At 55.4% G+C, this 24,517-nt stretch overlaps 1 protein-coding gene across 2 annotated transcripts in view; it reads left to right on the forward strand.

Moving 5' to 3' along the window:
- The window catches only part of LOC140402461 (phosphorylase b kinase gamma catalytic chain, skeletal muscle/heart isoform-like), a 144,485-nt gene that overhangs the window by 86,065 nt on the left and 33,903 nt on the right, over positions 1-24,517 (forward strand). For both annotated transcript variants that reach the window (XM_072490269.1, XM_072490270.1), the window contains exons 5-8: positions 3,912-3,977; positions 5,691-5,854; positions 9,690-9,780; positions 20,143-20,296. In XM_072490269.1, coding sequence (XP_072346370.1) covers positions 3,912-3,977; positions 5,691-5,854; positions 9,690-9,780; positions 20,143-20,296 — 475 coding nt within the window. The remainder of the gene's footprint in view (positions 1-3,911; positions 3,978-5,690; positions 5,855-9,689; positions 9,781-20,142; positions 20,297-24,517) is intronic.

The raw sequence follows: 24,517 nt of genomic DNA on the forward strand, positions 1-24,517 counted from the left end.
GTGCCAGAGTCAGAGTGACACAACAGTGCCAGGGTCAGAGTGACACAACAGTGCCAGAGTCAGTGACACAACAGTGCCAGAGTGACACAACAGTGCCAGAGTCAGAGTGACACAACATTGCCAGAGTAAGAGTGACACAACAGGGGCAGAGTCAGAGTGACACAACAGTGCCAGAGTCAGAGTGACACAACAGTGCCAGAGTAAGAGTGACACAACAGGGGCAGAGTCAGAGTGACACAACAGTGCCAGAGTCAGAGTGACACAACAGTGCCAGAGTCAGTGACACAACAGTGCTAGAGTCAGAGTGACACAACAGGGGCAGAGTCAGAGTGACACAACAGTGCCAGAGTCAGAGTGACACAACAGTGCCAGAGTCAGAGTGACACAACAGTGCCAGAGTAAGAGTGACACAACAGGGGCAGAGTCAGAGTGACACAACAGTGCCAGAGTCAGAGTGACACAACAGTGCCAGAGTAAGAGTGACACAACAGTGCCAGAGTCAGTGACACAACAGTGCCAGAGTCAGTGACACAACAGTGCCAGAGTCAGAGTGACACAACATTGCCAGAGTCAGTGACACAACAGTGCCAGAGTCAGAGTGACACAACAGTGCCAGAGTCAGAGTGACACAACAGTGCCAGAGTCAGTGACACAACAATGCCAGAGTCAGAGTGACACAACAGTGCCAGAGTCAGAGTGACACAACATTGCCAGAGTCAGTGACACAAAAGTGCCAGAGTCAGTGACACAACAGTGCCAGAGTCAGAGTGACACTACTCTGCCAGAGTCAGAGTGACACAACAGTGCCAGGGTCAGAGTGACACAACAGTGCCAGGGTCAGAGTGACACAACAGTGCCAGAATCAGTGACACAACAGTTCCAGAGTCAGAGTGACACAACAGTGCCAGAGTCAGTGACACAACAGTGCCAGAGTCAGTGACACAACAGTGCCATAGACAGAGTGACACAACAGTGCCATAGACAGAGTGACACAACAGTTCCAGAGTCAGTGTGACACAACAGTGCCAGATCCAGAGTGACACAACAGTGCCAGAGTCAGTGACACAACAGTTCCAGAGTTAGTGACACAACAGTTCCAGAGTCAGTGTGACACAACAGTGCCAGATCCAGAGTGACCCAACTCTGCCAGAGTCAATGACACAGCAGTGCCAGAGTTAGTGACGCAACAGTTCCAGAGTCAGTGATACAACAGTTCCAGAGTTAGTGACACAACAGTTCCAGAGTCAGTGACACAACAGTGCCAGAGTTAGTGACACAACAGTTCCAGAGCCAGTGATACAACAGTGCCACAGTCAGTGACACAACTCTGCCAGAGTCAGTGATACAACGGTTCCAGAGTTAGTGACACAACAGTTCCAGAGTCAGTGATACAACAGTGCCAGAGTCAGAGTGACACAACTCTGCCAGAGTCAGTGACACAACAGTGCCAGAGTCAGTGACACAACAGTGCCAGAGTTAGTGACACAACAGTTCCAGAGTCAGTGATACAACAGTGCCAGAGTCAGAGTGACACAACTCTGCCAGAGTCAGTGACACAACAGTGCCACAGTCAGTGTGACACAACAGTGCCAGAGTCAGTGACACAACAGTGCCAGAGTCAGAGTGACACAACAGTGCCAGAGTCAGAGTGACACAACAGTGCCAGTGTCAGAGTGACACAACAGTGCCAGTGTCAGGGACACAACAGTGCCAGAGTCAGTGACACAACAGTGCCAGAGTCAGAGTGACACTACTCTGCCAGAGTCAGTGACACAACTGTGCCAGAGTCAGTGTGACACAACAGTGCCAGAGTTAGTGACACAACAGTGCCAGAGTCAGTGACACAACAGTGCCAGAGTCAGAGTGACACATCAGTGCCAGGGTCAGAGTGACACAACAGTGCCAGAGTAAGAGTGACACAATAGTGCCAGAGTCAGTGACACAACAGTTCCAGAGTCAGAGTGACACAACAGTGCCAGAGTCAGAGTGACACAACAGTGCCAGAGTCAGAGTGACACAACAGTGCCAGAGTAAGAGTGACACAACCGTGCCAGAGTCAGTGACACAACTGTGCCAGAGTCAGTGTGACACAACAGTGCCACAGTTAGTGACACAACAGTGCCAGAGTCAGTGCCACAACAGAGCCAGAGTCAGTGACACAACAGTTCCAGAATCAGTGACACAACAGTGCCAGAGTCAGTGTGACACAACAGTGCCAGAGTCAGTGACAGAACTGTGCCAGAGTCAGTGTGACACAACAGTGCCAGAGTCAGTGCCACAACAATTCCAGAGTCAGTGACACAACAGTTCCAGAGTCAGTGACACAACAGTTCCAGAGTCAGTGACACAACAGTTCCAGAGTCAGTGACACAACAGTGCCAGAGTCAGTGACACACAAGGAGGGGCTGTTTAGCACAGGGCTAAATCGCTGGCTTTGAAAGCAGACCAAGGCAGGCCAGCAGCACGGCTCAATTCCCGTAACAGCCTCCCCGAACAGGCGCCGGAATGTGGCGATTAGGGGCTTTTCACAGTAACTTCATTTGAAGTCTACTTGTGACAATAAGCGATTTTCATTTTCATTTTCACAACAGTGCCAGATTCAGAGTGACACAACAGTGCCAGAGTCAGTGACACAACAGTGCAAGAGTCAGTGACACAACAGTGCCAGGGTCAGTGACACAACAGTTCCAGAGTCAGTGACACAACAGTTCCAGAGTCAGTGACACAACAGAGCTAGAGTCAGAATGACCCAACAGTGCCAGTCAGAGTGACACAATAGTGCCAGAGTCAGAGTGACACAACAGTGCCAGAATCAGTGACACAACAGTTCCAGAGTCAGTGACACAACAGAGCTAGAGTCAGAATGACACAACAGTGCCAGTCAGAGTGACACAACAGTGCCAGAATCAGTGACACAACAGTTCCAGAGTCAGTGACACAACAGTTCCAGAGTCAGTGACACAACAGAGCTAGAGTCAGAATGACACAACAGTGCCAGAGTCAGTGACACAACAGTGCCAGTCAGAGTGACACAACAGTGCCAGAGTAAGAGTGACACAACAGTGCCAGAGTCAGTGACACAACAGTTCCAGAATCAGTGACACAACAGTTCCAGAGTCAGTGACACAACAGAGCTAGAGTCAGAATGACACAACAGTGCCAGTCAGAGTGACACAACAGTGCCAGAGTCAGAGTGACACAACAGTGCCAGAGTCAGTGACACAACAGTTCCAGAATCAGTGACACAACAGTTCCAGAGTCAGTGACACAACAGAGCTAGAGTCAGAATGACACAACAGTGCCAGAGTCAGTGACACAACAGTGCCAGTCAGAGTGACACAACAGTGCCAGAGTAAGAGTGACACAACAGTGCCAGAGTCAGTGACACAACAGAGCTAGAGTCAGAATGACACAACAGTGCCAGAGTCAGTGACACAACAGTGCCAGTCAGAGTGACACAACAGTGCCAGAGTAAGAGTGACACAACAGTGCCAGAGTCAGTGACACAACAGTGCCAGTCAGAGTGACATAACAGTGCCAGAGTCAGTGACACAACAGAGTCAGAGTATCACAACAGTGCCAGAATTAAAGAAGCTGAATAAAATGGTCAGCACGGTGGTGCAGTGGTTAGCACTGCTGCCTCAAGGTGCTGAGGTTCCAGGTTTGATACCGGCCCCGGGTCACTGTCCGTGTGGAGTTTGCACAGTCGCCCCGTGTCTGCGAGGGTCTCACCCCCACTAACCAGAAAGGTGTGCAGGGTTAGGTGGATTGGCCACGCTAAATTGGCAAAACGTAAAAAATAATTGTTGGGAAAAAAGATGCTAAATAAATGCAAGTTTTGGGAGTTAACCATGTCAGAGAAAAAGTCCAACATTTTGGGTGATACATTTCAAAACTTCCTCTGTTGGCAGGATGACGAGAGGAGAGCTGTTTGACTACCTGACTGAACAGGTTACCCTCAGTGAGAAGGAAGGCAGGTAAGTGAGTCTGTGGATCTGTGTTAACGGTAAAACATTGCAGCGAGAACTTCGTCATTCATTCAAATCACAGCTGAATCTGACTGACTGAGAAAGGTTGAAGTTCAGTTTGGCTTTTCCCTGACTGACCTGAACAGGTGGAATTCTGCCGTGCATTTTCGATAGTTTGGATTGAAACGGAGTTGTGGGTAAGGTGGAAAGCTGATGGGGGAGAAGAGCGAGGAGAGGGAATGGTAGATTGTAAGGACAGCGACACTGAGGGCTGAGTAAATGTTGGCCCTGATATCTTACCCATTTCCATAAAACAGGCCAGACTTTGGTGAGACTTGTTGGGATTCACGATCAATAGTCATTATCACTTCAAACTGTGACCTGGTGATAGCCTTACACTCGAAGCACTGTAACCAATAAGAGTGGAGCAGTGAGGAATCCCATCAATCCTTTGTGATCTGTTACTCTGCAGGACATATAGTACACCGCATTGGTGTCAATATTAATGCTGCAATATTTTAATCTTCTTTATTCATCACAAAACATGCATTTTACTGTGACTAACCTCGGCCCAACCATCTTCAGCTGCTTCAATGACATTTCCTCTTCATAAGGTCAGAAGTGGGGATATTTACGGATGACTGCACAATGTTCAGCACCATTCGCGACTCCTCAGACAATGAACCGTCCATGTCCAGATGCAGCAAGACCTGGACAATCTCCAGGCTTGGGCTGACAAGTGGCAAGTTACATTCGTGCCACATAAGTGCCAGGCAATGACCATCTCGAACAAGATAGAATCTAATCACCCTCCCTTGGCATTACCATCGCTGAATCCCTCACTATCAACATCCTCGGGGTTACCAATGATCAGAAACTGAACTGGACCAGCCACATTAATACTGTGGCTACCAGGGCAGATCAGAGGTTAGGAATCCTACGCCGAGTAACTTACCTCCTGACCCCCCAAAGCCTGTCCACCATCTTCAAGGCACAAGTCAGGAGTGCGATGGAATGCTCTCCAATTGCCTGGATGAGCGCAGCTCCAACAACACCCAAGAAGCTCAACACCATCCAGGACAAAGCAGCCCAATTGATCAGCACCCCATCCACAAACATTCAAACCCTCCACCACCTACGCACATCAACAGCCGTGTGTAGCATCTACAAGATGCACCAAGGATCCTTAGGCAGCACCTTCCAAACCCACGACCACTACCATCTAGAAGGACAGGAGCAGCAGATACCTGGGAACCCCACCACCTGGAGGTTCCCCTCCAAGCCACTCACCACCCTGACTTGGAAATATATCGGCCGTTCCTTCACTGTCGCTGGGTCAAAATCCTGCAACTCCCTCCCTAGCAGCACAGTGGGTGTACCTATACTACATGGACTGCAGCGGTTCAGCAAGACACCTCACAACCACCTTCTGAAGTGCAATTAGGGATGGGTAACAACTGGTGGTCTAGCCGGCCACGGCTGCATCCCATAAATGGATGAAAATAGCTCCAATTACTGGTAAACTAGCTGTTGATCCCACTCCACCAACCACTGCCAAGAGTTGAACATGTGAAATGTTTACGAAGAGGAGAGTTAGGTCAGGCTATGATGCCATCAATTAGTTACAGCCGCTCGACACTCAGCCCTGTAGGAATGGAGGGGGAGGGACGGGGGCAGCGGTATCAGCACACAGAAGCCATTAAAAATGCTCATTTCTTCCAGAAACGTCATGCGGGCACTGCTCGAGGTTGTCCAGTTCCTGCATTCCAAGAACATAGTACATCGAGACCTCAAACCTGAAAATGTTCTCCTCGATGATAATATGAACATCAAATTATCTGACTTTGGATTTTCATTGCAACTTGAACCGGGCAAAAAACTGCGAGGTAAGAAGAGAGATTCTTGACAATGAGTTGGCTCAGGGAACAAGGATAGACATCAGGATACAATGGGGGAAAGTGTGAGATTATGCACTTTGGTCGGAGGAATTGAGGCAGAGACTATTTTCTAACTGGGGAAAATGAGAAGCACAAAGGGACTTGGGAGTCCTTGTTTCAAGATTGTCTTGAGGTTAACGTACAGGGTCAGTCGGCAGTTCGGATGGCAAATGTCATGTTAGCATTCATGTCGAGAGGGCGAGAATACAAGAACAGGGGGCGGCACGGTGACTCACTGGTTAGCCCTGCTGCCTCACGGCGCCGAGGACCCAGGTTCGATCCCGGTCACAGGTCCACTGTCCATGTGGAGTTTGCTCATTCTCCCCGTGTCTGGGTGGGTCTCACCCCACAACACAAAGATGTGCAGGGTAGATGGACTGGCCACGCTAAATTGGCCCTTAAGTGGAAAAAACAATTGGGTACTCTAAATTTTATATTAAAACAAAGAATACAAGAGCAGGGATGTACTTTTCAGGCTGTATCAGGCTCTGGTCAGTCCCTATTTGGAGTATTGTGAGCAGTTTTGGGCCCCGTATCTTAGCAAGGATGTGCTGGCCTTGGAAAGGGTCCAGAGGAGGTTCACAAGAATGATCCCTGGAATGAAGAGCTTGTCGTATGAGGAATGGTTGAGGACTCGGGGTCTGTACTCGTTGGAGTTTAGAAGGATGAGGGGGGATATTATTGAAACTTGCAGGATACTGCGAGGCCTGGAAAGAGTGGACGTGGAGAAAATAAAATAAGAAAATACATAAAAGGGGAACACAAGGTCCAGAATGTAATCTATGTACTTACATTATGTACCTTGTGTTGCCCTATTATATATTTTATTTTATTTTCATGTACTAAATAATCTGTTTGAGCTGCTCGCAGAAAAATGCTTTTCACTATATCTCGGTACACGTGACAATAAACAAATCCAATCCAATCCACTAGCAGGAAAAACTAGAACCCGAGGACAGAGCCTCAGACTGAAGGGACGATCCTTTAAAACTGGGATGAGGAGGAATTTCTTCAGCCAGAGGGTGGTGAATCTGTGGAACTCTTTGCCGCAGAAGGCTGTGGAGGCCAAATCACTGAGTGTCCCTCAGACAGAGATAGATAGGTTCTTGATTAATAAGGGGATCAGGGGTTATGGGGAAAAGGCAGGATAAAATGAGGAACTATAAAGGAGGTGCAGGAACAGAGTGACCTCAGTGTATCTGCACACAAATCATTGAAGATGTCAGGGCATGCTGAGACAGCAGTTAATAAAGCATATATCATACCTTTAATTCACAGGGGCATTGAGTCCAAGAGTAAGGAGGCCATGTCAAACTCGTTCAGCCACCAGTTAGGTCTCGTCTGGAGACTGTGTCCAGTTCTGGACGCCATACTTGAAGAAGGATGTGAAAGAGTTGGAGAGAGTACAGAGGACATTCCCAGGAATTATTCCAGGGATAAAGAACTGTAGCTATGAGGATCGATTGGAGAGTTTGGGAATTGTTCCTTGGAGGAAAGAAGGCGGAGAGCATACTTGATAGGAGATCCAGAGGGTGGTTGGGAGGCTGGAAAGAACTTCCTGAGAGGGTTGCGGAGGCAGGTTCGATTGAGGTTTTCCAAAGGGAAATGGTTTTCCAGCTGAAAATAGAGAAAGTACAGAACAGCACAGATAAATAGAGAAATGGATTTGCCTCAAACTGACATTTTTTGTCACTGAGTGTATTAATGTGCAGTTAGAAGCAGCATCTCTTTCTCCGTAAGTGAAGTAATTAATTATTATAATCGCTTATGGTCACAAGTAGGCTTCAATGAAGTTACTGTGAACATAGAACATAGAACATAGAAAATACAGCACAGAACAGGCCCTTCGGCCCACGATGTTGTGCCGAACCTTTGTCCTAGATTAATCATAGATTATCATTGAATTTACAGTGCAGAAGGAGGCCATTCGGCCCTTTGAGTCTGCACCAGCTCTTGGAAAGAGCACCCTACCCAAACTCAACACCTCCACCCAACACCAAGGGCAATTTGGACATTAAGGGCAATTTATCATTGGCCAATTCACCTAACCCGCACATCTTTGGACTGTGGGAGGAAACCGGAGCACCCGGAGGAAACCCACGCAGACACGAGGAGGACGTGCAGACTCCGCACAGACAATGACCCAAGCCGGAATCGAACCTGGGACCATGGATCTGTGAAGCAATTGTGCTATCCACAATGCTACCGTGCTGCCCTTAAGAACAAATAAATCTACACTATATCATTTTCCCGTAATCCATGTACCTATCCAACAGCTGCTTGAAGGTCCCTAATGTTTCCGACTCAACTACTTCCACAGGCAGTGCATTCCATGCCCCCACTACTCTCTGGGTAAAGAACCTACCTCTGATATCCCTCCTATATCTTCCACCTTTCACCTTAAATTTATGTCCCCTTGTAATGGTGTGTTCCACCTGGGGAAAAAGTCTCTGACTGTCTACTCTATCTATTCCCCTGATCATCTTATAAGCCTCTATCAAGTCGCCCCTCATCCTTCTCCGCTCTAATGAGAAAAGGCCTAGCACCCTCAACCTTTCCTCGTAAGACCTACTCTCCATTCCAGGCAACATCCTGGTAAATCTTCTTTGCACCTTTTCCAGAGCTTCCACATCCTTCCTAAAATGAGGCGACCAGAACTGTACACAGTACTCCAAATGTGGCCTTACCAAAGTTTTGTACAGCTGCATCATCACCTCACGGCTCTTAAATTCAATCCCTCTGTTAATGAACGCGAGCACACCATAGGCCTTCTTCACAGCTCTATCCACTTGAGTGGCAACTTTCAAAGATGTATGAACATAGACCCCAAGGTCTCTCTGCTCCTCCACAATGCCAAGAACTCTACCGTTAACCCTGTATTCCGCATTCATATTTGTCCTTCCAAAATGGACAACCTCACACTTTTCAGGGTTAAACTCCATCTGCCACTTCTCAGCCCAGCTCTGCATCCTATCTATGTCTCTTTGCAGCCGACAACAGCCCTCCTTACTATCCACAACTCCACCAATCTTCGTATCGTCTGCAAATTTACTGACCCACCCTTCAACTCCCTCATCCAAGTCATTAATGAAAATCACAAACAGCAGAGGACCCAGAACTGATCCCTGCGGTACACCACTGGTAACGGGGATCCAGGCTGAATATTTGCCATCCACCACCACTCTCTGACTTCTATCGGTTAGCCAGTTTGTTATCCAACTGGCCAAATTTCCCACTATCCCATGCCTCCTTACTTTGTGCAGAAGCCTACCATGGGGAACTTTATCAAATGCCTTACTAAAATCCATGTACACTACATCCACTGCTTTACCTTCATCCACATGCTTGGTCACCTCCTCAAAGAATTCAATAAGATTTGTAAGGCAAGACCTACCCCTCACAAATCCGTGCTGACTATCCCGAATCAAGCAGTGTCTTTCCAGAAAAGCCCCTAGTCGCCACATTCCGGCACCTGTTCGGGGAGGCTGGAACAGGAATTGAACCCGGGCTGCTGACCTTGTTCTGCGTTACAAGCCAGCTGTCTTAGACCACTGTGCTAAGCCAGTCCCTCAGGCAAGTCAATCTGCAGAAACATTGTGAATCCTGACTCCTGAAGCATACTGGCCCAGCCCAGTGACGTAACGAAACGGGGGGCACACTCACTCGAGAAGTAAACCTTTAAAAAACACCTCTAGAGATCAAAATCTACCGAGAATTGTTGCTTCTTCATGTTTGGACAGTATCCGATAATTCAGTGACGTTCTGCTCTGCTTGTTTATCACAGAGTTGTGTGGGACTCCAGGGTACCTAGCTCCAGAAATTCTCATTTGTTCGATGGATGAAAGTCACCCTGGCTATGGCAAAGAAGTAGATATGTAAGTGATGATTCCAGATCCAACAAAATATTCGAGTTTTGGCATTGACTCCAGCCTGGCGTAGAATCCAAAGTCACATTCAAACTGTTGCACTTGGGTTAAGTTTCCCCGTCGCTCCAGTAAATGGCTCTCGAATCGGAATTCAGGGCTGGACTTTTCACTCTCTGGTCAGGGGCACAGTCCGGAAAACTTTGCATTCCCCAAGCCCAACTCAGGAGAAACCTCCCCAAATGGTTCAATTTTGGAGGGATGGGGGCGAGCTGCATGGAGCTGAATACACACGAGGAGGCAGGCCCAGCTTACCGAAAGCTACTCGACTGGGATTCTAAAGGACGCTGGCAAGAATTCCTGTTGTGAGGCAGGAAGTGGATAAGGTGCTCAGAGGAGCCATCAATCAACAATCACTGTATCGATCAAACAATCACATTGATTCATCAATTAATAATCAATCCACTGTTACTAAGAAATGGGTGTTTATTAGTGAGGTCAGAGTGTGGGAGGAGCTGGGCTGTCTGTCAGCTTTTTACTTTTGTTTTAGGCTGTTTGCTGCAGGGTGTGTTTTAGTTTTGTTTTCAGTGTTGGAGCTGAAGCCAGAACAAGCAGGTGTACTGCTGTTCTCTCTGCCATCAAAAGACTATCTCTTGATCATTTGGTGAATTCAGAATTATAAATGTTCTCAGTAGTGACTTTAGCCTAACGTGCTTCTGTTAAACGTCATGTTTTTTGTAAGTCTTCTGGATGTTAAAAGGACAGCGTAAGCATTACTTAGTGTTGTATTCTTTGGGGGTTGTATCGGAATTGATGGTCGCTAAGATGTTCGCTGTATGTTTTAAAAAGGTTAACTTGAGTTCATAGAATAAACATTGTTTTACTTTAAAAAATACTTTTCCATTTCTGCTGTCCCACACCTGTAGAGTGGGCCGTGTGCTCCCCATACCACAATCTATTAAAAGTTGTGGGTCAGGTGAACTCCATGATACACTTTGGGGTTCTCTAAACCATGGCCCATAACAATAGAAACATAGAAAGTTGAAGCGGGAGGAGGCCATTCGGCCCTTCGAGCCTGCTCCATGGTTCAATGGTGTCGCTCAGAGGGAGCAGGGTAGTTTGCTGTCGAGACCACTACAAGCCATGTGGGAGTGACAGGAAAATATTCCAAGTTGTTCTGCATCCAGACCCATTCCAACAATCCCCCCACTGCATCATCATCCCCCCCCCCCCAATTTCTATCTCAGTGATGGACAAAAGCTGCCCACAGCCACTGAGAGAAGTGGAGACTGCAGGGCTGTGGGCGATAAAGAACATGGAGGAGGCAGTCACGGAGGTGGCAGCCATGGAAGAGGTAGCTAAGGAGGAGGCTGCCATGGAGGAGGCAGCCATGGAGGAGGCAGCCATGGAGGAGGAAGCCATGGAGGAGGAAGCCATGGAGGAGGAAGCCATGGAGGAGGCAGCCATGGAGGAGGCTGCCATGGAGGAGGCAGTCAAGGAGGAGGCAGCCATGGAGCTTGGCTGTCTGCCCACCTGAGTGGTTGTTGGTGCTTAAGGTGCTAAAGGTGGTACGGTGATTGTGATCCTGTTCACTAGGCAGAAGGAGACATTGGTATGAAGGTTGAGAAGGGCAGTGTTAATAAGGTTAACTGCAATGATGTCTGCGTGAGCAGGATTCAGATGTGAAGGACAACACCTCATTTGGTTACCCTGTGGGTGGAACATTCCAGTATTTCGGCAGATTGCCATAGTGGGCAGTAACAGCAGTGTCCAGCCTGTTGACACACACAGGCCATTTGGCCCATCGAGCCTCCATCGACGCACTACATGGTGATGGACACACACTCCGTGGTGAGGGACACGCACTCCGTGGTGAGGGACACGCACTCCGTGGTGAGGGACACCACGCACTCCGTGGTGAGGGACACGCACTCCGTGGTGAGGGACACGCACTCTGTGGTGAGGGACACGCACTCCGTGGTGAGGGACACGCACTCCGTGGTGAGGGACACGCACTCCGTGGTGAGGGACACGCACTCCGTGGTGAGGGACACGCACTCTGGTGAGGGACACGCACTCCGTGGTGAGGGACACGCACTCCGTGGTGAGGGACACGCATTCCGTGGTGAGGGACACGCACTCCGTGGTGAGGGACACGCACTCCGTGGTGAAAGACACACACACTCTAGCGCAGTCTAAGCGTTCACCTCCACCCCCCACACCAACCAACCCCCCCACACCAACTCACCCCCATACCAACTCACCCCCACACCCCACACCAACTCACCCCCACACCCCCACACCAACTCACCCCCACACCAACCCACCCCCATCTCCCCACCCCAACCCCTCCCACCCCAACACACCCCCACTAACTGAACCCCACCTCCCACACCAACTCACCCCCACACCAACCCACCCCCACACCCCACACCAACTCACCCCCACACCAACCCACCCCCACACCCCACACCAACTCACCCCCACACCAACTCACCCCCACACCAACCAACCCCCACACCAACCAACCCCCACACCAACTCACCCCCACACCAACTCACCCCCACACCAACTCACCCCCACCCCCCACACCAACTCACCCCCACACCAACTCACCCCCACACCAACTCACCCCCACACCAACTCACCCCCACACCAACTCACCCCCACACCAACCCACCCCCACACCAACCCACCCCCACACCAACTCACCCCCACACCAACCAACCCCCACACCAACTCACCCCCACACCAACTCACCCCCACACCCCACACCAACTCACCCCCACACCAACTCACCCCACACCAACCCACCCCCACACCAACTCACCCCCACACTAACTCACTCCCACACCCCACACCAACTCACCACCACACTCCCACACCAACTCACCCCCACACCAACTCACCCCCACACCCCACACCAACTCACCCCCACACCCCCACACCAACTCACCCCCACACCAACTCACCCCCACACCAAGCCACCCCCACACCAACTCACCCCCCACACCAACTCACCCCCACACCAACTCACCCCCCACACCAACTCACCCCCACACCAACTCACCCCCACACCAACCAACCCCCACACCAACTCACCCCCACACCAACTCACCCCCACACCCCACACCAACTCACCCCCACACCAACTCACCCCCACACCAACTCACCCCCACACCAACCCACCCCCACACCAACTCACCCCCACACCAACTCACCCCCACACCCCACACCATCTCACCCCCACACCAACTCACCCCCACACCAACCCACCCCCACACCAACTCACCCCCACACCCCACACCAACTCACCCCCACACCAACTCACCCCCACACCAACTCACCCCACACCAACCCACTCCCACGCCTCCACACCAACTCACCCCCACACCCCACACCACCTCACCCCCACACCAACTCACCCCACACCAACCCACCCCCACGCCTCCACATCAACTCACCCCCACACCCCACACCAACCCACCCCCATGCCTCCACACCAACTCACCCCCACACCCCACACCAACTCACCCCCACACCAACTCACCCCACACCAACCCACCCCCACGCCTCCACACCAACTCACCCCCACACCCCACACCAACTCACCCCCACACCAACCCACCCCCATCTCCCCACCCCAACCCATCCCCCCCTCCCCACACCAACCCACAGCATCCTCCACACTAACAGAACCCCACCCCCACACCAACTCACCCCCACCCCCACACACCAAAACAACCCCACCCCCACACCAACTCACCCACACACCCCCACACAAACACCCCCCCACACCCCCACACAAACTCCCCCCACCACCCCACACCAACTCCCCTTCAGCCGCCCCCACACCAACTCACCCTCCCCCCCACACCAACTCACCCCCACCCCCCCCACACCAACTCACCCCCACACCAACCCACCCCCATCTCCCCACCCCCTCCCACCCCCCCCACACCAGCACACCCCCACTAACCAAACCCCACCTCCCACACCAACTCACCCCCACACCAACCCACCCTCACGCCTCCACACCAACTCACCCCCACACCCCACACCAACTCACCCCCACACCAACTCACCCCCACACCAACCAACCCCCACGCCTCCACACCAACTCACCCCCACACCCCACACCAACTCACCCCCACACCAACTCACCCCCACACCCACACCAACCCACCCCCATCTCCCCACCCCAACACACCCCCATCCTCCACACTAACCGAACCCCACCTCCCACACCAACTCACCACCACCCCCCCCACACCAACTCAACCCCACCCCCCCACACCAACTCCCCCTCCACCCCCCGCAGCAACTCCCCCTCCACCCCTCACACCAACTCACCCCCACCCCCCCACACCAACTCACCCCCACCCCCCAAACCAATTCACCCCCAACCCCCAAATCAACTCACCCCCACCCCCCCACACAAACTCCCCCCCACACCAACTCCTCCACCCCCCACACCAACTCACCCTCCACCACCCCACACCAACTCACCCCCACCCCCCCACACCAACTCACCCCCACCCCCCACACCAACTCCCCCCACCGCCCCCACACCAACTTCCCCTCCACCCCCCCCACACCAACTCACCCCCACCCCACACACAAACTCACCCCCACCACACACACCAACTCACCCCTCCCCACACACGAACTCAGAGCCACACCAACTCACCCTCACCCCACACACCAACTCACCCCACCCCACACACCAACTCACCCCCACCCCCACACACCAACTCAACTCCACCCCCACACACCAACTCCCCCCCCCACCCCCCCGCAGCAACTCCCCCTCCACCCCTCACACCAACTCACCCTCACCCCCCCACACCAACTCACCCCCACCCCCCAAACCAATTCACCCCCAACCCCCAAATCAACTCACCCCCACCCCCCCACACAAACTCCCCCCCACACCAACTCCTCCTCCACCCCCCACACCAACTCACCCTCCACCACCCCACACCAACTCACCCCCACCCCCCCACACCAACTCACCCCCACCCCCCACACCAACTCCCCCCACCGCCCCCACACCAACTTCCCCTCCACCCCCCCCACACCAACTCACCCCCACCCCACACACAAACTCACCCCCACCACACACACCAACTCACCCCTCCCCACACACGAACTCAGAGCCACACCAACTCACCCTCACCCCACACACCAACTCACCCCACCCCACACACACCAACTCACCCCCATCCCCCCATACCAACTCACTCCCACGCCCCCACACCAACTCCCCCTCCACCCCCCCCACACCAACTGCCCCCCCACTCCCCCTACACCTACTCCCCCTCCACCCCCGCACACGAACTCACCCCCACCCCACTCACAAACTCACAGCCACACCAACTCACCCTCACCCCCCCACACACCAACTCACGCCTGCCCCCCCACCCCAACTCACCCCCACCCCCCCATACCAACTCACCCCCACCCCCCAAATCAACTCACCCCCACCCCCCCACACAAACTCCCCCCACCCCCCCACACCAACTCCTCCTCCACCCCCCACACCAACTCCCCCTCCACCCCCCCACACCAACTCACCCCCACCCCCTCCACACCAACTCCCCCTCCACCCCAACTCCCCCTCCACCCCCCCCACACCAACTCCACCTCCACCCCCCCACACACCAACTCACCCCCGCCCCCCCACACACCAACTCACCCCCGCCCCCCCCACACCAACTCACCCCCGCCCCCACACCAACTCACGCCCACCCCCCCACACCAACTCACCCCCACCTCCCCCACACCAACTCACCCCCATCCCCCCATACGAACTCACCGCAACGCCCCCCACACCAACTCCCCCTCCACCCCCCCACACCAACTGCCCCCCCACTCCCCCTACACCAACTCCCCCTCCACCCCCCCACACGAACTCACCCCCACCCCACTCACGAACTCACCCCCACCACCCACACAAACTCACAGCCACACCAACTCACCCTCGCGCCCCCACACACCAACTCACGCCTGCCCCCCCACCCCAACTCACCCCACCCCAACTCACCCCCACCCCCCCACACCAACTCACCCCCACCCCCCAAACCAATTCACCCCCAACCCCCAAATCAACTCACCCCCACCCCCCCACACCAACTCCTCCTCCACCCCCCACACCAACTCACCCTCCACCACCCCACACCAACTCACCCCCACCCCCCCACACCAACTCACCCCCACCCCCCCACACCAACTCCCCCCACCGCCCCCACACCAACTTCCCCTCCACCCCCCCCACACCAACTCACCCCCACCCCCACACACAAACTCACCCCCACCACACACACCAACTCACCCTCACCCCACATACCAACTCACCCCACCCCACACACCAACTCAGAGCCACACCAACTCACCCTCACCCCACACACCAACTCACCCCACCCCACACACGAACTCAGAGCCACACCAATTCACCCACACCGCCCCACACACCAACTCACCCACACACCAACTCAACCCCGCTCCCCCACACCAACTCACCCCTGCCCCCCACACCAACTCGCCACCGCCCCCACACCAACTCCCCCTCCACCCCCCCACACCAACTCCCCCCACCCCCCACACCAACTCACCCCCACCCCCTCCACACCAACTCCCCCCCACAACAACTCCCCCTCCACTCCCCCCACACCAACTCGCCCTCACCCCCACACACCAACTCCCCCCCCACAACAACTCCCCCTCCACTCTTCCCCACACCAACCCCCCCTCCACCCCCCCACACCAACTCCCCCTCCACCCCCCCACACCAACTCCCCCTCCACCCCGCCCACACCAACACCCCCTCCACCGCGCCCACACCAACTCCCCCTCCACCCCCCCACACCAACTCACCCCCATCCCCCCCACCAACTCACCCCCACCCCGCCCACCAACTCACCCCCACCCCGCCCACCAACTCACCCCCACCCCGCCCACCAACTCACCCCCACCCCCCCACCAACTCACCCCCACCCCCCCCACCAACTCACCCCCACCCCCCCACCAACTCACCCCCACCCCCCCACCAACTCACCCCACCCCCCCCACACCAACCCCCCCACACCAACCCCCCCACACCAACTCACCCCCACCCCCCCACGCCAACTCACCCCCACCACCCCAGGCCAACTTCCCCCCACCCCCCCCACCAACTCACCCCCACCCCTCCCACCAACTCACCGCACCCCCCCACACCAACTCACCCCCACCCCCCACGCCAACTCCCCCCCCACCACCCCAGGCCAACTCCCCCCATCCCCCTACGCCAACTCCCCCCCACGCCAACTCCCCCCCACCCCCCCACGCCTACTCCCCCCCACCCCCCCACGCCAACTCCCCCCCATCCCCCCCACACCAACTCACACCCGCCCCCCACACCAACTCACCCCCACCCCCCCACACCAACTCACCCCCACCCCCCCACACCAACTCACCCCCATCCCCCCATACGAACTCCCCCCCATCCCCCCCACACCAACTCACCCCCGCCCCCCACACCAACTCACCCCCACCCCCCCACACCAACTCACCCCCACCCCCCCACACCAACTCACCCCCACCCCCCCCACACCAACTCACCCCCATCCCCCCATACGAACTCACCCCCACTCCCCCCACACCAACTCCCCCTCCACCCCCCCACACCAACTGACCCCCCACCCCCCTACACCAACTCCCCCTCCACCCCCACACGAACTCACCCCCACCCCACTCACGAACTCACCCCCACCACCCACACAAACTCACAGCCACACCAACTCACCCTCAACCCCCACACACCAACTCACGCCTGCCCCCCCCACCCCAACTCACCCCCACCCCAACTCACCCCCACCCCCCCACACCAACTCACCCCCACCCCCCAAACCAATTCACCCCCACCCCCCAAATCAACTCACCCCCACACAAACTCCCCCCACCCCCACTCCTCCTCCACCCCCCACACCAACTCACCCTCCACCCTCCCACACCAACTCACCCCCACCCCCCCACACCAACTCACCCCCACCCCCCCACACCAACTCACCCCCACCCCCCACACCAACTTCCCCCACCGCCCCCACATCAACTTCCCCTCCACCCCCCCCACACCAACTCACCCACACCCCCACACACAAACTCACCCCCACCACACACACCAACTCACCCTCACCCCACACACCAACTCACCCCACCCCACACACGAACTCAGAGCCACACCAACTCACCTACACCGCCCCACACACCAACTCAACCCCGCTGCCCCACAGCAACTCACCCCTGCCCCCCACACCAACTCGCCTCCGCCCCCCACACCAACTCCCCCTCCACCCCGCCACACCAACTCCCCCCACCCCCACTCACCCCCACCCCCCCACACCAACTCCCCCCCACAACAACTCCCCCTCCACTCCCCCCACACCAACTCGCCCCCACCCCCACACACCAACTCCCCCCCACAACAACTCCCCCTCCACTCTTCCCCACACCAACCCCCCCTCCACCCCCCCCACACCAACTCCCCCTCCACCCCCCCACACCAACTCCCCCTCCACTCCCCCCCACACCATCCCCCCTCCACCGTCCCCACACCAACTCCCCCTCCACCCTTCCCCACACCAAACCCCCCTCCCCCCCCCACACCAACTCCCCCTCCATTCCCCCCCACACCAACTCCCCCTCCACCCCCCCCACACCAACTCACCCCCACCCCCCCCACCAACTCACCCCCACCCCCCCACCAACTCACCCCCACCCCCCCCACCAACTCACCCCACCCCCCCACACCAACCCCCCCACACCAACTCACCCCCACCCCCCCACGCCAACTCACCCCCACCACCCCAGGCCAACTCCCCCCCACCCCCCCCACCAACTCACACCCACCCCCCCACACCAACCCCCCCACACCAACTCACCCCCACCCCCCCCAGGCCAACTCCCCCCCATCCCCCCACACCAACTCCCCCCCACCCCCCCACGCCAACTCCCCCCCACCCCCCACGCCAACTCCCCCCCACCCCCCACGCCAACTCCCCCCCCACCCCCCCACGCCAACTCCCCCCCACCCCCCACGCCAACTCCCCCCCACCCCCCCACGCCAACTCCCCCCCACCCCCCACGCCAACTCCCCCCCACCCCCCCACGCCAACTCCCCCCCACCCCCCCACGCCAACTCCCCCCCCACGCCAAACCCCCCCACCCCCCACACGCCAACTCCCCCCCACCCCCCACACCAACACCCCCCCACACCAACTCCCCCCCCACACCAACTCCCCCCCACCCCCCACACCAACTCCCCCCCCACCCCCCACACCAACTCCCCCCCCACCCCCCCACACCAACTCCTCCCCAACCCCCCACACCAACTCCCCCCACCCCACCCCACCCACACCAACTCCCCCCCACTCCCCCCACACCAACTCCCCCCCACCCCCCCACACCAACTCACCCCCACCCCCCCACACCAACTCCCCCCACCCCCCCACACCAACTCGCCCCCACTCCCCCCACACCAACTCACCCCCACCCTCCCACACCAACCCACCCCCACACCAACTCACCCCCACCCCCCCACACCAACCCACCCCCACACCCACACCAACTCACCCCCACCCCCCCACACCAACCCACCCCCACCCCCCACACCAACTCACCCCCACCCCCAACGGCAACTCACCCCCACCACCCCACACCAACTCACCCCCCCACACACCCCACATCAACTCACCCCCACCAACTCACCCACACCAACTCACCCCCACCCCCCCACACCAACTCACCCCCAGCCCCCCCACACCAACTCACCCCCTCACCAACTCAGACGTCACCCTCACTAACTCATGGCGACACACACACACCAGTCGGGTCGAGAGGAAGGAAGGTCTCCTTTAGTAGATGGGCAGGGATTTCAGGTCAGGGGCAGGAGATTTAGAGGGGATGTGAGGAAAAACCTTTTACCCAGAGAGTGGTCGGAGTCTGGAACTCGCTGCCTGAAAGGGTGGTGGAGGCAGAGACCCTCAATATTTACGAAGTGTTTTGCTGAACAGTTGAACTGACATTGGACACAAGGCTATGGACCAAGTGGTGTACATTAGATAGGTGGTTGATGGCTGGCACAGAGACGATGGGCTGAAGGGTCCGTGTGTTATAAAACACTAACTCTATACTGAAGACAGCAGTCGTTTCCCAGTTACAAATTGCCACGGCTGTAGTGGGGACTCTGCCTGTCCCTGTGCTTCCCTGGTACACAATGACAGATGCAGCCACCAAAGCAGGGTCAGGAGCCAGACTGGGACATTGCCCTGTCGTGTTGATTGTCACACACAGTGTGCGAGGAGAGTCTGATGTGTGATTGCTGTGTGTGTCCAGGTGGAGCTGTGGAGTGATCATGTACACCTTGCTGAGCGGCTCACCACCATTCTGGCACCGTAAACAGATGCTGATGCTCAGGATGATCATGGACGGGAATTACAACTTTGATTCTCCAGAATGGCAGGATCGATCGGACACCGTGAAAGATCTGGTAAGGATTTCAGAGCCCAGAAAGAGAGAAAGAGATTTGCAACATTGCCTTCGGCTATTCATTTTCAAACCTTTTCGCCAAATTATTAAACTCATCACTTAGGTGGATTGGCCATTTTAAATTGTCCCCGAGTGTCCAAAGGTTAGGTGGGGTTACGGAGTTACAGGGATACGTAGAAAATAGAAGCAGGAGGAGGCCATTTGGCCCTTCGAGCCTGCTCCGCCATTCATTATGATCGTGGCTGATCATCACGTTCAATACCGTGATCATGCCTTCCCCAATATCCCTTGATCCCTTTAGCCCCAAGAGCGATATCGAATTCCTTCTTGAAATTAAACAATGTTTTGGCCTCAACTACTTTCTGTGGTAGCGAATTCCACAGATTCACCACTTTCTGGGCGAAGACATTTCTCCTCACCTCAGTCCCAAAAGGTTTATCCCTTATCCTCAAACTATGACCTCTCCCCCACCATCAGGAACATTCTTTCTATGATGGCACGGTGGCACAGTGGGTTAGCACTGCTGCCTCACGGCAACGAGGACCCGGGTTTGATCCGGCCCCTGGGTCACTCTCCGTGTGGAGTTTTCACATTCTCCCCGTGTTTGCGTGGGTCTCACCCCCACAACCCACGTGCAGGCTAGTTGGATTGGCCACGCTAAATTACCCCTTAATTAGAAAAAGAAAATCATTGGGTATTCTAAAATTGTGAACAGAAAAGGGAACATTCTGAATCTACCCTATCGAGAAAATGGGCAGGGAAGTGAGCTTAGGTGGGGTGGGCTTTCAGAGGTCGGTGTCGACTCGATGGGCCGAATGGCCTCCTTCTGCACTGTAGGGATTCTATGGGGGGGGAGTCAATTGTAGAGCTGCTGCCTGAGGTGGACACACATTGCGGATGCATTTGTACAAATCTCAGCTCCCTGAGTTAGTCAATGATCGGGCTCCTCATTTAAGGGTCTGAGTTTCAAGCCCAACATTGGCTGATGACATTTTTGCTTTAAAGAAGTAAAAACCTCTTAAAATATTTAAACTTTTAGCAGGTTTCTGGAGAACAAAATATCAGCCTTTCACTCTCAGGGATCGTGCGTTCGTGACTTGAATATTTATTATTCACCGTAATAATTTGAAAGCTGTACTTGAAATAAAAAGAAAAGAACAAAGAAAATTACAGCACAGGAACAGGCCCTTCGGCCCTCCCAGCCTGTGCCGATCCAGATCCTATTTCGAAACCCGTCTTCTATCTTCCAAGGATCTACTTCCCTTTGTTCCCCGCCTGTTCATATATCTGTCCAGATGCATCTTAAATGATGCTATCGTGCCCGCCTCTACCACCTCCGCTGGCAAAGCGTTCCAGGCACCCACCACCCTCTGCGTAGAAAACTTTCCACGCACATCTCCCTTAAACTTTCCCCCTCTCACCTTGAAATCGTGACCCCTTGTAATTGACACCCCCACTCTTGGAAAAAGCTTGTTGCTATCCACCCTGTCCATACCTCTCATAATTTTGTCGCCCTTAATTATGTCCCACCTCAACCTCTATCTTTCCAACGAAAACAATCCTAATCTACTCAACCTTTCTTCATAGCTCGCACCCTCCATACCAGGCAACATCCTGGTGAACCTCCTCTGCACCCTCTCTAAAGCATCCACATCCTTCTGGTAATGTGGCGACCAGAACTGCACGCAGTATTCCAAATGTGGCCTAACCAAAGTCCTATACAACTATTTTAAAGGATGGAGCTCCGAATCAAGCTGGAGTGTCTGAAACTCAGCCCCCACGCGGCGAACTCAGCGGCAACCTTCAAGCACTGGCTGGCGTGTTTTAACGGATATCTCGTAACGGCCGAAAACACACCCACGGGAGAACAGAAATTGCAAGTCCTGCACTCGAAGGTGAGCCCGGAAATTTACACCCTCATCGAGGACGCGGGCGACTTCAATGCAGCAATGGAGATGCTAAAAGGACATTATCTTCGCCCGGTAAACCAGGTCTACGCCCGACATCTGCTAGCAACGAGGCGACAAATCCCTGGGGAATCGCTGGAAGAATTCTACCGTGCGCTCCTGGTGTTGGGGAGAAACTGCAGCTGCCCGCAAGTTTTGGCAAGCGACCACACAGAACTCTTGATCCGGGACGCTTTCGTGGCAGGTATGCTGTCCTCCCAAATCCGCCAGCGATTGCTGGAAAAAGACACCCTAGGCCTCAAGGAGGCACGGGCCCTTGTAGGCTCCCTGGATGTGGCCTCCAGAAACCCTTAAGGTCGACCTGCCTTCCCTGTTTGCAAACCTCACCCCGGATGGGCAGCGTGGAACCCCTCCGCAGCCGACCCAGAGACATCCCCCATCCCCCCACAAGCTTGTGCTGCAAGGCGGCCTGGCAACCCCGGGGGGCCCCGCTGCTACTTTTGCGGGCAGGCCAAGCACCCCCGCCAGCGCTGCCCGGCCCGCGCATCCACCTCAAGGGCTGCGGTAAAAAGGGCCACTTCGTGGTGGTATACCAGGCCCGTGCGGTCGCCGCGGTCTCCGGCAGCGAATGCGGACCGCCACCACAACCCTCTCCACGGTCCCCGTGCAGAAAGCGGGCGCTGCCATTTTCTACCTCCAGGGCCACGTGCGGCCCCCGGGTGCCGCCATCTTGTCCCGCGGACACCACGTTCGATGGGCGCCGCCATTTTCTGCACCCCCAGCCATGTGCGACCAATGGGGGCCTTCATCTTGGATGGACTCCCAGGACCCCAGCTGGGCTGACCGCACAAGGCCCAAAGAGAACACTCAACTGCTACGATTAGCCTCGGTGACCCTGGACCAGTCCCGGCCTTGAACACTCAACTGCTACAACAACAGTACTAATCAACGGGCACGAGACGTCCTGCTTAATCGCCTCTGGGAGCACGGAGAGCTTCATACACCCCCGACATGGTAAGGCGCTGTTCTCTCCTCGTTCACCCCGTTAATCAAAAAATCTCCCTGGCCTCCGGTTCCCACTCAGTGGAGATAAAGGGGTTTTGTGCAGCAAACCTCACAGTCCAGGGAAGGGAGTTCAAAAATTTCCGTCTCTACGTCCTTCCCCACCTCTGCGCGGCCACACTCCTAGGGTTAGACTTCCAGTGTAACCTCCAAAGTCTAACTTTCAAATTCGGCAGCCCTATACCCCCCCCCTCACTGTCTGCGGCCTCGCGACCCTCAAGGTCGATCCGCCTTCCCTGTTTGCAAACCTCACCCCGGATTGCAAACCGGTCGCCACCAGGAACAGGCAGTACAGTGCCCAGGACCGGATCTTTTTAGGTCAGAGGCCCAAAGGCTACTGAGGGAAGGAGTCAGTAACAGCCCCTGGAGAGCTCAAGTAGTGGTGGTAAAGACCGGGGAGAAGCACAGGATGGTCATCGACTACAGTCAGACCATCAACAGGTTTACGCAGCTGGACGCGTACCCTCTCCCCCGCATATCCGACCTGGTAAACAGGATCGCGCATTACAAGGTCTTCTCCACGGTGGATCTTAAGTCCGCCTACCACCAGCTCCCCATCCGCACTAGTGACCGCAAATACACTGCCTTCGAGGCAGATGGGCGGCTCTATCACTTCTTAAGGGTTCCCTTTGGTGTCACTAACAGGGTCTCGTCTTCCAGCGCGAGATGGACCGAATGGTTGACCGGTACGGCTTACGCGCAACATTCCCGTATCTCGATAATGTCACCATCTGCGGCCACGACCATCAGGACCACGACACGAACCTCCGAAAATTCCTCCAGACCGCAAAGATCCTTAACCTTACGTATAACAAGGATAAATGCGTGTTTAGCACCGACCACCGAGCCATCCTCGGCTACGTAGTGCGAAATGGAATTATAGGCCCTGACTGTGAACACACTTATGGAGTTCCCCCTCCCTCACTGCTCCAAGGCCCTGAAGCACTGCCTCGGGTTTTTCTCTTACTATGCCCAGTGGGGCCCCAACTATGCGGACAAGGCCCGTCCCCTGATCCAATCCACAGCTTTTCCCCTGTCGATGGAGGCCCGCCAGGCCTTCAGCCGCATCAAAGCAGACATTGCAAAGGTCACGATGCATGCCATCGATGAGTCCCTCCCCTTCCAGGTCGAGAGCGACTCGTCTGACGTAGCTCTGGCGGCCACCCTCAACCAAGCGGGCAGACCCGTGGCCTTCTTCTCACGTACCCTCCATGCTTCCGAAATCTGCTATATCCTCAGTCGAAAATGAGGCC

The sequence above is a fragment of the Scyliorhinus torazame genome, chromosome 25 (assembly GCF_047496885.1).
Source record: "Scyliorhinus torazame isolate Kashiwa2021f chromosome 25, sScyTor2.1, whole genome shotgun sequence".
Classification (NCBI taxonomy): domain Eukaryota; kingdom Metazoa; phylum Chordata; class Chondrichthyes; order Carcharhiniformes; family Scyliorhinidae; genus Scyliorhinus; species Scyliorhinus torazame.